The sequence below is a fragment of the Cryptomeria japonica genome, chromosome 9 (genome assembly GCF_030272615.1).
Source record: "Cryptomeria japonica chromosome 9, Sugi_1.0, whole genome shotgun sequence".
NCBI classification, from domain to species: Eukaryota; Viridiplantae; Streptophyta; class Pinopsida; order Cupressales; family Cupressaceae; genus Cryptomeria; species Cryptomeria japonica.
In genome coordinates, this window is record NC_081413.1 from 489022807 (window position 1) to 489038403 (window position 15597).

The 15597-nt window shown below is 32.8% G+C and overlaps 1 protein-coding gene across 1 annotated transcript; it reads right to left on the bottom strand.

Annotated features, from left to right (window-relative positions):
• Positions 1–468: 468 nt before the first annotated feature.
• Positions 469–1728, bottom strand: LOC131039975 (G-type lectin S-receptor-like serine/threonine-protein kinase At2g19130). The gene has a single exon (XM_057972844.1). The coding sequence runs from the start codon at positions 1726–1728 to the stop codon at positions 469–471; it is 1260 nt and encodes a 419-aa protein (XP_057828827.1).
• Between the last annotated feature and the right edge of the window lie 13869 nt (positions 1729–15597).

Consider the following 15597-nt stretch of genomic DNA (forward strand, 5'->3'; position numbering starts at 1 on the left):
GTAAGGAATTCAGAGAGCCGTTGGGCATGTAATCATAAACCAGTAACTGTCTGGATCCTTCTGCACAAAACCCTCGAAGCCTAGTCAAATTTGCATGTTGTATGTTTCCAAGGGAACTGATTTCCGTTCGGAATTGCTTATCATCTCGGCTTGAACCTTCCAATTTCTTTACGGCCACAAGCGTACCGTCTGCCAAAGATCCTTTGAACACTGAGCCGAATCCTCCGCTCCCCAACATAGACCTGAAATTCCTAGTTGCGATCTTCAACTCCTAGTAACTGAACACTCTGAGAAAAGAGTTGGAGGAATCTGCACAACTCTCCACTTGTCGTAGCCGATACCTCCTCCACATTAAAAATGAAAAGATACCCAAAGTAATGGCGAGAGCACTAAAAGCACAAAGCACTACAGTTAAGATGGTTTTGAGTTTGGAGGGTGGTGTATCAAAATTTGGAAGGGCAGAGGCAGCTACTCGAATGAAAACATTTGAATTACTTTTGATGGACTAGAACTGCGCAAGTTTAACAAATGTCCGGACCAGATTTGGCAGGACCCTGAAAGTGGATTCAAACTATAAGCAGTGCAAGAGCAGTTGCCGAGGCAGGCTTTCTCGCAATCATTTTTTGTGGGTGCAGGGAATGATGATGGGTAATCATTGGGCAACATTGCATTGGAGTCGATGAATCCGTCGGTGCTACCATTTTTGGCACCACAATTTAACGGTCTCTGGTGAACACAGCCATTGGACCACCACTCTTTCGAATCCCAGGCCTTATTGTCTTTGGGAGTGAAGCCTTCCACGCAGCTGCAGAACTGAAGATTGTTGCAGGAGTTGCAGATTCCATAAGCGCCACAGAGACCATATACGGCACATTCATCTCTAGGCACAGACCAGAACATGTTCCACTTACTGCCATCATACAAAGCATTTCCATAGTCTCCGGACTTCGTTAGGAAAACACGCGACAACCCATTGATGTTAGTTATCAATTTATAACTGACATACAAACCGGAGCTGCTACTTTCAACGCTGACATTATAGAGCCCTTCGACTAGGATTTCTGGAATGTCACTGAAAGTATTGCCGTCCCAAGTTCCGCTCTTCCAATACTGTACAGAATTATTCCATGTTAGCACCAATCGTTTGGCCCCTGATGGATCCATGTGATAGGAGAAAAGCCCGAGAGCGGGATCCAATGAATTTTTCCAAGAGACTAGCTTTTGCTGTCCACCGAATCTCATCCCGGACAGCAATGTATCTACGGGATTGTCGAAACTCTGCCACTCAGTTTCTGGTTTATTGTTATTGCTCAGCATTAAGAAATTACCAGAATCTAATATCACAGCCCGGCTTGCCTTGATGGATTTGTTGACTGACCAAATAGACGCGCCCTCTGCATCAAACAATCTCAGTTTACCTTGTCTTGACAGCTTCAAAATGCCAGGCTTGTTTCTGGCGGGAGTCTCCCTGTTAGCCACCCAAACAATCGTCTTCTCTGCTATATTGGCATACCAGATTCCAATATACCAGTTATTGCCCCCATTTGGGCTGAAGAATCCAAATTCAAAAGTGCCATTCTTTGAAATTAATGTCTGATTTCCAGCAAGTGAGGAACCCAAGGAAAGAGTATCTCCAGCCTGGACTGCAGCGCCATAACTCTTCAGATGAATAAACACTGTAACTGCAAAAAGAAGGCTTAAGCAGGACGATGCCCTTTTTTCGTCCATCGCCAAATTGGTAGCAATTGAACAGAAACTCCCTCTTTTGTTGGAAGAAATTTGGTTTCAGAGACACCTCGCACTGCAGACAAGTCCAGTCAATTTTCACGTATTCAGCATTTTCCATCTTTCCAGGATTCCACGGTTACTTGGAAATACATTGTGAGGGCTAGGACTCTTTTTTTTTTAATTTCTAAAGAATCTAGAATATTTGTAGAAACGTTTTATATTTCTAATGTTTAAAAAGTATAGGTATTTATAATCATATAATGATATCTAGATTTATATGTTCTGGTATTAGAGTCTTTTTTATGTATTAAATTCATAACATTATTAATACAAGCACTTGCAGTCATAGGTGCAAGGGATAAGCCAATAGGTAAATAGAGAAGACATAAATAAAATTTAACATTATATAATGTATTTTGTTAAATTTGGTTAAATTTGTTCATTGTTTGTATAGAAGTATAATATTTTGAACTATTAACACTATGAATAAATATTATATAAATTTGTTTTCTTGTCTTAATACAATAGAAGAGAAGGATTTTACATGTGAGTTCAATTGTTTCAACTTTCATAATAAACCTTTTTCTTTTTCAGCTTGTAAAACCTAAATACACATCTACAATATTATTAATGAAATCTAGCTGAACACATAAATATAAATTAATAAAATATTTTAGTCTTAATTTAATAAAATATTTTAGTCTTAATCTAATATTTTTTCTATTTGAACATATTTTCTCATTTTAACAAAACATATATATCTATGCCTTGTAATTTTTGAAGCACAATTAGATGCCTATTACATACATAGGAGTATGAGATAGTTCCTTATGCTATAAGCCTTGTTTTTAATTAAGGTAAACGGGTTTTACAGGGACCCGAAACCCAAAAGTTTTACAATAACAAGAGAATAAGCATCAAAGTATAGAACCAACAGCAAAAGCTAAAGCAACTTGAGCCAAGCACACAAAACAACTTAAAACACAAAATAGACTAAGACTAGTAGAAACGGAGACCTACTGATAAGAATGCAACAGATCTGCATTCTTCTGAATAAATTTCATGTTGATAGCCTCCAACTCGTCCATGATAAATCTGGAGCTGCCTTGCTCCTGGTATGGGTACATGGACCTATCGTAGTATGGGGACGAGAAATCTAACCACCTGCACCTTTCACTTTCTTTTTCTGCTTGGAGTTTGAGGGAGTCACACTGGCAATGGGATCAACCCTGTAATCCACAATCATATTATTGACCCTCATCAAGCCTTCAGAACTATTATTTATGGCGGCCTTGTTGATCTCAACCAAATTTTTCAAACTTCCTTTTATTTGTTCCACACTCACCTCCAAATTCCATATTCTTCTTTCATGATTTGATTTCATCTTGTCCATGTGCTCACTAACTTTCTAGGTTAACTAGAGGAGTTTCTCCGTATTATTGGGTCCAAGGTTGTCCATATAAGCCTTGTTATAACTCTCCAATGAAGGCCATTTTAAGTTAAATAATAATAATAATAATGTAGCAAGAACAACAAAGTAAATACATCATTTTAAATCTCTTCGATAGAAAAATAAATAAATAATTTTAAATCCTTTAGACAACAAAGAAAATCTCTAAATGCATAGTACAAAGATTCCTTCTCGATCAAAATACTAATATCATTTTGAATCCCTTAGCAAAAGAAATCTGTAAATTGCTAAGATTATCTAATGATTATGGTGGGCACAAGTTGCCATCAATAGGAACATTAGGCATATCCTTCCCTTGTCTTACTAGGACTTCATTTGGCATGCAAACAAAACATCATTTTTTCCTAGATGTTAGATCATGAGCACTATGGATATACGGATATATGGGATAACTTATCTTCATTATGGCTTGTTATATTCAGTGCACCATTTTAATGGTTTTTTGGGTTGAGCTCTTACATGGCTCTTTGTTGCACTATGCATATAATGAAGCATCCATTTCACCTTTTTAGATTATATGAGCTAGTTGTTTTCAAGCTTTAAATTTACTAGTATTGATCAAAAGAAATTCAGTAGAGTTTATTTGGAGCAAATGGATTATTATATTATTTTTTATATAAGCTCACAATATGATTCTACTTGCTAAATGCCTTGAGGATTTAGGTTAAAAATTGAATCTTTCAAACATTCTGCAACAGGTCCAGTGTTGTTGTAATATTGATAAACACAAAATCACGTTATTCAAATATAAAAAAAAAAAATTGTTATCCTTGGCATTGAGTGGTTGTATGTACATAGAGATTCAAAAAAAATAGCCCACACTCTAAATAAATTAGAAATCAAAGATTAAATATACAAATGAAAGCATGGTATAGCATCATTCGACTTGTCAGATGTTTGGGGGTGAGTGATATTGGGTTGAAGCCTCTAGTGGGTGTTCATAAATAGCAGTTATTAAAGGTGGAAGATTGCCCCCAAATTTTTGAGAGGGGGACTAAAGGTGTTGTGCAAAGGTCATCTCCTATAGTCAAGATCTCTCATGGATGTACAGATCTAGGAGTTTTGATAGGGGGTTATTGATCAATGTTTTTCAGAATGGTAGATTATTTTTAGAGATACAGCTAGCATCTCAAGTTCGATCTCAATCAAAGAATTCCAAGATAATTCCTAGAAAACTATAATAAAAATTTGATTTGAGCCGATGTGCCTAGCATAATTAATCCTAAACATAATAAATAGAAAACACTATAAAGCCCCCTCATTTTGGCCTAGAAACTTTGTCCCTTGCCCAAATTTATCAAAAATGGTGCTGAAGTTGTGTTGTTTCATGCCAATCATTCAAGATTGGCATCACAGAAGAGATTAGACTTCTTTTCAAATTTTGTCAAAGTGCTACTTTAGAGAAACCTGAGGTATGTGCGTCATGTGGCTGTGTATACAGTACAGAAATGGCGTGCTTGCAGAAAAAATAACTTGGTATTCTTTCCAATGAATATAAAAGCAAGTTATTTGTACTAATTTTGAAACGGTAATCCACATATTCATTTCTTGTTTAATGACACCCAAAATTCATGCAGTTTTTTGCGCCTTAATGGAGTTTATGGCACCCACATTTATGTTGAAATTTTTTTGCTTCACCAAGAAAGTAGATCTCCGATATTTATGGTCGCGATTAACACTATAGTGCATGTCTTTGATAAATGCTTTCTTATATGCCAGGCTATTTAGTTTATCTTTGAGATTCAGATTCAAACTTTAATGTATTTAATGTCTCTGATGTTATTTGAAACAGTACTTTCACAGCCAATTTTATAATAGCTGAAACTTAAACAGCAAATTAAAATATCAAAGATAATTCTAAGGCATTGAGGAAGAACCTTTCATTTCAGCAAGGAAGTGAGGAAACTGATTTCAAAGAAGATAGGAATAGAAAACAGAAATAAAAAAGACGGTTCAAATTTTTGGAAAGATATGTTGAAGCCAGAGTTTATGGACTGTTGAAGCCTAAAATATATTTTTTAAAAAGATTATGTATTTAAAGCCAAATCAAAACAAAGATGAGTATAGGCTCAATTGGCACTCATGCTTGCATAAGTAAAAAAGTCATTTTAGCAGAATAACAAGAGTTGGTTGAATTTGGTCAGATTTAGTTTAAAAGATTGGTTGAACCAAACCTAATAATTTTTTATATTTGTGTTGAAAATAGATCAGCACCAACTTGGAGGAATGATCACACTAGACACAATTATTACCAATTCTTGCATAGTAATAGGTGTTTGATAAGTTATCAAATAGATCACAGCTAGTTGTACCAAAAATAGTAATAATTTAAATTTAAATCTTGTTGCATAATCTAGATTAGGCTTGTTTACCAATGAAAATATTTTTGTATTATTTCAAAATGTAACAAAATTCTCTATAATAGAAAAAATGCAATGTTGCTACTTGCTCAAAATAACAAATAATTAGATACAAATTATCAAATTTTATAGACACACACCTACTTACACATAGATGTACACATGTACATGCACACATACACATGATTTTTTTTTTATATATATAATTAGATGCTTTTAATTACATAAAATTATCTTATTATCCATTTGTAAAACATTACAAAATTAGAGTATTTTTAATTGAAATTTCTTAAGGCATTGATAACTACATGGTTTACAAAAAAATCAACATATTTCATATATGTATACATGCATACATATAATCATGTATGTTTACTATAACAATGTTGATTACATAATGTGGAAAATTGTCCTTCATTAATAAAAAAAAGTTTATGTTTCATTCTTTGTACATTAAAAAATATTATATTTTTAGTTTTTTTTTTGCTAGTTATGTGATGTGGATACTCTATTATGTAATTTTAAAGATGCATCGACTTTGAAAATTCACAAAAATATACACAACTTCTAATAATCACTTCTAATTATATTTTTATCAAGCATTTAAAAAAAAATACTTAATGGAACTATAAACAGGGTTACACATTAAACATAATGTCATCTTTTATTAAGAAAAATAACTTCACTTTTATGTACACACAACTTCCGACACTTTTAATCTTAATTATTTAAAAAAATAAAAGAATGGAAGTTTAGAAACTAGATCTAGAGTACTATAATACTTGTTCTATAAACAACCTATAAAACGATCTATAAAACACATGTGAAAGGCAAAAGAGATGTGTAAAGATTCACACCATGTCGACACACCTTCCAATTATCTCCAAAAAGGTTCTGCACTCACCACATGCAACTGCTTGGACCAAAACACATCATACCAATCTATCTTACACAAACTTTTAATCTAGACCAAAAATAGTAAGACTTGTAAACCATCACAGAAGAAACATAAAGTGTGAGGAAACATAAATCAATAATCCACAATACCTTTAGAGTACCAGCAAGTCAAGAAATGCAACGCATTCCTTTGCAACATCCTATAATTTCATTATCCCTTAACACATACATAAATAGCTCTCACAGTAAGACATCTATCCATTTGAAGATTTACATATGAAGAGATTGATCTTCCATTACCATTCCTCTCCAATCCACACATCCATCTAATACATATCTCTAGTACAACCACAAACCACCAAACAAAGATATCGTTCAACAGATCAGTCACCTAAAATAGTTATATAGTTTTCAGACCAATAAAAACATAATCAGTCTTTTGGAAACACAACATACCATCAATATTCACCATCCAAAACACCTTCGGATAGTTTCCACACAACACCTATACACACTTACACCATAGTGAAATCTCACTGTTGCTCCACAAGCCAATATGTCCACACACAGATCTGATGTACACCTTCTTCATTCTAGACAAAGACAACACATCCACATAATCCTTAAAGAGCCTTATTTCATCATGTTGGTAAATAGATTTGTCACTATGATTGATTCTCCAAATCTGACCCTATTTGCCTGAAGAGCAGTGACAATCGTTCCAACAGTTGGAGAGATTGTGGTGAATCTTCCTTTGGATTTGAGAGGGGTATACCCCTCGTATGATGGGGTTTTTAGGATTTTTGTGTACATTTTACCTAAAAGTACCAAAAAGGGGACAAAACTAAACTAAAGAAAGGTGAATAACAAAAACCCCAATGGCAGACATATGAACACCAAATAGGATTTCACAAATGATGATAGATACAAAGGGGGTTTAAGCACAAATTAAGTTTTAACTTGCAATGATGATGAAAGAAGGGTTACATATCTCAACATACGAAGAGATTGGTAACTCTAGCACATCCAAACCAAGATACCAAAGCTTGATCATGTTTAAATACATCAATTGCATGAATTACAAACATTCCAATATCTATGACAAATGATTTGCACATAAACCAAAGATATGACTAATTTGGCATACGAAAAAATCAATAATAATAACTCAAGAAGCACATCTAGAACATACGAGCTAAATGCATTCTTTATTGTTTCCATGAAATTCTACAATCCCAAGAATTCTTTTGTACAAAGTGTAGACACAAAAGTCATCAAACTATTTCTCTGAAAATTTCTCCATAGTCTCCCCCCCTTAAGAGTCTCCCTTTACAATGCAAAAGCCTTGTATTATAGACTTGATAGAATAACTACCTCCTAACCACTTAGCCTAACTACTTAGGAGAATCACTTAGAACAACTACCTGAATTAACCACTTAGGATAACTACCCTTTTTAGAGACAAGTTAGGATTAACATAACTTTTACAAAGATAAAACGTAAAAACTAATTTTAATTACGATAAAACCAAGTCATGAATTATGTTGAGGTAGTTCTCCATCTTCATCCCTTCATTTGTACATATAACCCTATCATCATAATTTCTCTTTCAAGGACAACATTTGCATGGCTTGTTGTCACCTTCTAATGATATGAGCCCTATGTTTCCCAAGTCTAATGTTTCCTTCGATATACTTTCATATTCACTATAAAGAACATACATCTTTCATATAGACTCTTTGCAACATCTCGAAGATGAAAACCTTCATATAGACTCTTTGCAACATCTCGAAGATAAAAACCTTTGAAAATAAAATAGATGCTAGCCATGATGAATTGATGTCAAAATTTATCCTCCTCCTCATTGCTTTTCTACAAGATCCTTTAGCATTGCTCCTTTTCAACAAATCTATTGGGTGGAGATCCTTACTATCTTCATTTGTGATGCCAATTTCTATGACTTTGCATATGCCGGGCAGAATTAGTAAAATGTGGAATTTGGATTCGAGATCGGGAGCTTGTATATGACCGAAAATTTCAACAAAACAAATTTTTGTGTATATCTCTTACAGCATTCTGTCGAAGGTTCATGTGGTTATGCTTTCGCATTTTACATGCATGTATGCCAGTGCATTAGAACTGAGATAGCTGATAGAAACTCCTAATCGCTTATATTTTGCTGTATGTTTATAGCCTGTTTTGAAAGCCCCCATTTTGGCACATTCTGCAATCATTTCTATAGATGACATCTCTACTCGGCTTTACACCTGAAAATTGCATTTTTTGGAAGTTTCTTTGGCCATTTGCTACATTAAGGAGCATTGCTAGCTAGAAATTGTCTAAGGGGTTTGATCTAACGTCCAGCGGAGCCTAGAAAGATAATTCAAAATGACAAAATAACTATCACTTCAAATTAATATAGTGTTCGTTAAAAAAAATCGGTAGACAAAATCTCATTGGGAAAAATGTTATGCAAAGTTATATGATCCACGACATTAAATTGGGATAACAACCCTTTACTTATTTTTTTTTCAACTTAAGAGAACTTGAATTCCAAACATCAATGTCTTGATTATCATTTTTATTGGCTTGGTAGGAGAATCTTCTATCCTAGATGTAGACAATACATCTATGGCTTTCAAAATTCTTTGACTAAAGAGATTTTAGATATCTATTATTATGTATATATTATTATTAATATTTCTTAAATGAATAATAATAACAATTGATTGTCTGTTTTATTAGTGTGTGTTTTTCTAAATTTATTTCTCATTTTATTTTTTTTAATCAAAATAGAGGTTCCCTTTCCCATCTTTCATTTGGTCTCTTTGGTTCTTATACCCACTCACTCCCTAGCCTTTTTTATCTTGCTCAGTATGCTAAATATATCACATTTCTCTTCTTTTGTCTTGCTCTCTTTGTGACGATGGAGCATGAAGTTTGATTTGAAATGTCAAGGAGGAAAAACTACCCGAATCAAACCAAAAGCTATACACAATGATACCATGGACTATGAAAATTACATATCTACAATTACAAACTCTTCAAAAGACATTGTTAAAATGCTATTTATAAAACAACTTGTCAAAAAAGACAAAGAAATGTTGATAATGTTTTGAATTTAAGACATGTTAGAAAAATCTAAAATAAAAACATATATAGATGATCATATGATAACTACCTATAAATACCTTTAATTTTCAGTTCTAAATGCTACAATAAATTGGGTCATAGCCCTAGTCAAGTCACACTTAACCTTACCAACTCATAACATCTTTTCCATGTTAAATTTTCCTTTTAGCTAAGAGTTTTATTCCTTTGCAAATACGTTAAACTTGACTTGACTTGACTTTGACATTTCATTGCCTATCTTAAACTTTTGTTGAGGACAACTAATTGCTAAGATATTTATATTTGTGCACACTGAAGTGATACTGATATTTATATTTTACACAAACTAGACGCAGGTAATTATCAATTATAAAAATTTAACTTTTCTATTTTTTTTAAAAAATATTGTAATTTAATAAGGAGTAAATGTTATGTTTATAAAACTATATTTGCATTAAAAATTTCCAAGAATTTAAAATCAAAGGTTTTTTTGTTTTTAAATTTATTGGATGAAATATTAAAATAATGATATTATTTTTATGTTTTTAAAATTTCAAGTGATGATTCATGTAAGTTAGAGGGTTTATTTTATGCATATTTTTACATTAATTTTATTATTAATCTTGTATTAGAGTATATTTGGTGTTTATATATTGCTTTTAGTTAAAATTGTACAACTTTTATTACATGAAACAAATAGTATAGCATCCAAATGAATGAGTAAATTTGTCCCAAATTAGATTGGCTATATTTGCTCTAAGTAGTCTCTCACCATGTAGATGAAGTACCCTAGGGAACCCCATGGCTTTAACATTTTTTTATTTTAGAAACTTCAATAAGGGTTTTGTTTTTTAATATCCAAATAGATACAATAAGTAATTTTACTCTTGAACCGTTGACCTAAAAATGGATCCATTTTTTGTACTGTGTAGCAATATTCCTAGCAATGATCTAAAAATGGGTCCATTTTTCATACTTTATAGCAATATTCTAGGCAATGATTGAGTTCTTAAATGTAGAACTTAATACTAGAGATAAAAATAATGCTCATATGAAATTAAAAAAAATGAACACTTTTCTATATTTAGATTCCTCTTATAAGTTTATGCAATTTGCAAAAATAATACTCTGTTTTGAGGAGTATATTTATTTCCATTGTGGTAACAATAACATGTGTAGATATATCTAATACAGTAAGGAGTGTTTGTTGATATGTTTGTGAGCTCTATAAAGACTTTTAGAACTTAGAGAGACCATGATGGTCATTGTAAACTTCTATCCTTTGTATTGCCTAGTGGGATCAAGATATTTTACTTGTTAGATAGAATCTTTTTATTCAAACTATATAAATTAATATTTGTTATAGAACAAGACTTGTGCATGTTAATCCTTGTCTAGGTGAATCACATATATTAACTTGCTAATTATCCATTTTTTTTTTACTAGATTTAAGTGTGAGTGGATGATTTTTAAAATATTGGCATCAAGTAAATATGCTACTAAAGGGTAATTTATGGTTGAGGCATCCTATTTACATATAAAGTTGTATTAGAGTAAGTTTGTATAAAATATGGTTTGCAAAGACCCAAGATTTGGAAATGTCAGTACTTTTTTATGTATGGTTGCATTGTTATATCTTGTTATCTCTTTGTTAAAGGAAATTTTGTGCGAAAAAAAATATAATGAGAGATATGCAAGAGTTGCATACTAAGGAGGGGAATAAAAAACAACCAAGAAACATAATTAGTCTAATTATTGATTTGGACATTCTTGCTACCTAAAGTTACAGTTGCACAAAGGTAAGGAAATGAAATTAAAATAATAATTTCATTAACCTTTGTAGATGGCTTTCATTTCCAATTTCTCATATGTTTTCTAGATCAATTAGAAGACATGTCACCATGGTTTTGTTCATTGATTCAATGAACTTAAAAGTTTTCAAGCCATGTTGAGGAGGACTATTAAGTAGAGAATTATTCAAGTTATTATCTATTAGTGATATAAAATTTTAGGGATCAAATCTGTCCTAATTGGGGAACTTTGACCTAAACATAAACATTTAATATTTTATAGCATCAATATTACATCTATAAAATATTGTTATATCTATTCACAAAAAAAGGCAAATGTATATATAGTCACACCCCTAGAGTCCATATGAGGGTACAACTTGAAACATAAAAAACATAAACATAACACTATTGAACATTAACTGCTAAGTGGTAATAGTAAAAGCAGAAGGAGGAGGAGGAAGATCCTAGTCATCTAATTTGTTTCATACATTAGTGGAGTCTAAGTATCCATGAGAGTGTCCAATGCATCTTTATCATATTTAACATTGTCTTCTTGATTATATTTATTTTCCATGCAAATAAGAGAAATACAAAGGTCCAACTAAAAATATTTTTTCTAGATTCGAGCTAAGCCTATATTTCCACCACCATCAAGTGGTTGGCAGTAGAATGGTGAGAAACAAGTCGTAACTAGCCTTGCTAAGAACAATCTCTCCTTATATGATGACGTGCATCTTGAGAGTAGTCATTTTGATTGTGATGAGTTAAGTTATTATTTTGTTGATGGTTCTATTGAGACAAAGACCAACCTTGACAAAATTTGGGAGTCAAAAGAAACCTAACAAAAACACAAGGGGCATTACCTAAGTGATCTATCAAAACCTATAAGAAAGGAAGACTCAATGGAAACTTTATTTTCTTTTAATTGAACCTAATTTAAATCACAAAATTAATCCAATTTGGAAACAATGCTAAGTTTATTTTTTTTGGCCAAGAAAGTGTTGTTAAAAAAAACAATTATTGATCAAAAATATATATATATACTAGGAATTTAAAATTTTGAATTTTGGATTCCTAGTACATATACTTTTTTATCGGTGTTTGGTTTTTAAGTTTTTTGTCAATATTTAGGATTTTGAACTTGGCTTGAAGCAATTGTGGAGCTGCAAGTAGGGATCCACCTCCCCAAAGCACACATCATCTACATACTGAGACCCATTAATAGGTCTTGTCATTACATCTTCATTTTTGCTATTACTTTAGTATGCAATCAGAGGAGCATATTGCAAGAACCTTCTTTCTGTAATCTTTTATCCCTCATCCTCTTAACAACAATTCATTCCTTCTTATGATCCTCTTCATGCATTGACTCCTATGAATTAGTGTATCGATTCATATCAATACTCTCTTGGATAGAATTTTTTCCTTTTTCTCCATGCACTTTGAGGTTTCAGGTTTGTCCACTTTCTCCATCTCCATTTCGGCAGTACCATATTCCTTGTTTGAACTCAAACTCATTCTCTTAGGGGTTTGACGCACCTGAGGCATTGATCCATTACAAGAACCCTTGGCAAGCTCTACCTTTGAGTTGCTATCTTGACCCACTTTACCCTTCTCCACCAAATAATGAATGGGAGAGACCTCTTTCCACCAAGATGCCCATTTGTCTAATTTTTTCTTGGAATAGACAACAACAACATGTCCTGTTTTAAAGCATCTTCGATATCAAAACAAGATCTCTTCATAATCCAAAGGTTGAGCCCAACAACCTTTAGTCGATTTCAATGATACCACCTCTGAGAATTGTTTTGTTGAATCTATTTTGACCAAAACGCAGACATACATAGTGTGTACGAAATTTGAAGAGTCTTCATTGACTTCCTGGAATCTACCCAAAGAACTACCTACAACAACAAAACATGAATCAAACCAATATTGCAAAGGAAGGTTTGGGAGCCTCACCCATATTGGAATCTTATCAAAAGATTTACTTGTAGGGTTGAAATTTAGATACCAAGGTTTAAGTGCATCAACTATTACTTGTCCTCCTAACTCCATTGGTAGTCACATAAAATCATGTTTATATATTGAACATCATCAAAAACCACCACAAAAAAACCTTGTGCACTAAGATAGATTTATACACCCTAGATCTATGAAATCCATTTGTTTAAAACATTGAAGCTTAACCAAAAACCTCTATATCTCCCTATGAAACCCATTTCTACAAAATGCCTCTCATTTCATTCTCCATTTCCTCATCTAAAATTAATTAAGAACTGTCATTTTGATTTGGCCTTTCCAAGCCACCAACCTTGGGGTCACAGTATTTATTGCAGCCTTTCTCCCTACAAAACCCTCGTCTCTTCACATCCGCCACTTACCCTTTTTCCTCTCTCCCCTTATGCCAGTCTCTTCACATCTGCCACTTGCCCTTTTTCCTTTCACCCCTTATGCCAGTCTAACCTCACCTTTAGAAGGCCCCCAACACATTCCAAATTGGCATTCCACCTTCCCCGTTTCATTCCCTTTTCTGGATGCATACCTGAAAACTGTCTGTGCGATTTCCCCTAAGAGGAATTCTCCCCTTTTCCAACATTTGACGGTGGAGCAACAAAAAATCCCCCAACTCCAGGATTTGCATTCCTACCAAAGGTGACAGCATTAGCAAAGGGAGGTCGCTTAACAAGTGTGGAAGATGAGGCACCATTAAATGGATGCCCATTACGTGAGCACTCACCCAACAAGTCTTGGGTTCTCGGGAACCCTACCTAGTAGCCGAAGCGACCCAAAACGGCTCCATTTTCATGGATTCCTAGTATATCGCAATAATAAGAATGTAGTGCCGAAGCCGAAGCGACCCAAAACTATTGAGATTCAAGGCAAAGAAAGATGGTAATAAGAATTTCTTTCTATGTGATGATAAATTTGAAACTAGATTACTGAATCCAATCGCATAAATTTGAAACTAGATTACTGAATCCAAAATAAACATGTGATTGTGATTTAACATAAATATTTAAAATCAACATATTAAAAGAGACACTAGATTTATGTGGAGAAACTTTTTGGGAAAAAGCTCACGAGAGACCAAGGGAAAGCATATTATCATTTTTCAAAAGAGATAATACTACAATAATATACTTCACTACACCTCTCAAACTATACCCAGAATTACTAAGAAACCTTAAAGAAACTTGTGGTAAAATGACAATTTCATGGCTATAATTTATAGAAAATTGTGGGAGGGAAAACAATTGTTATTTCCCAAAACAAAGGACAAAATATCACTTACAAAAAACCACACCTTAGAGAATGAGTAGTAGACATACTAAAAGAATAAATCTCTTCAAGTGGCTCAATCTTGGGTGTCAAAGCCAAAAGTCACTTAGACTTTTGATATTTTGGATGCTCTGTGACTCTTGGTGACACTTTAGATCCCCAAACAAACACTTCTTCTTCACCCAAACTTGGATGCCCAATGAATGGTCTTTCATATCGCAATATAGATATGGTAAGGAGTGTATTTTTTCTATTATAATTTTTTTTTCACCTCTTCTTGTCCACCTCTTGAAAATGCAATTACAATTAGCTAGAGGTACACATTTAATATTTTTCTCACATATCCTAGGGAGAAATTTCCAAAGAACATGGAGACACATAAGTTGCTAAGGATTTGTAAGGTTAATTTCACCTTACCCTTACACAAACAACACAAATTGTAGTAATAATAGCATTGCCATTACTTTTATATTTAAAAAATATTTGAGCTTTAATGAAATAGAAACACCATCACGTAATTTATGAACATATTTTCATTTGTACATTATTTTAGAACAGAAACAAAAAAATTATTTCTCATTTCACATATATTTTTTTGTCTTTTTAAAAAATTAAAAAATATATATATCAATTTCACTTTCTCAATCCAAAAGAACATGTTTGGATTTTATCAAATTCCAAAACAAATGTAAATAAAAAAGTGATAGAATCTTATAGAACCAAAGAACAATAAATTGGAAAAATCCTTTAGAGAAGGAATCAAATGAAAATAAATGAGATATTGATTCACCTTTTAAGTTAAGTGAAAAAAATAGTAAGAAATTTGGAAAGAACCATAACCTTATGAATGGAGGGTATTGTTAATTCATAAAGTAAAATTATTGAGGGACTAGAAAATGAAATTGAGCAATTAGAAAAAAATAATCAATATAGAAGAATGTGGTTTTTTCAAAAT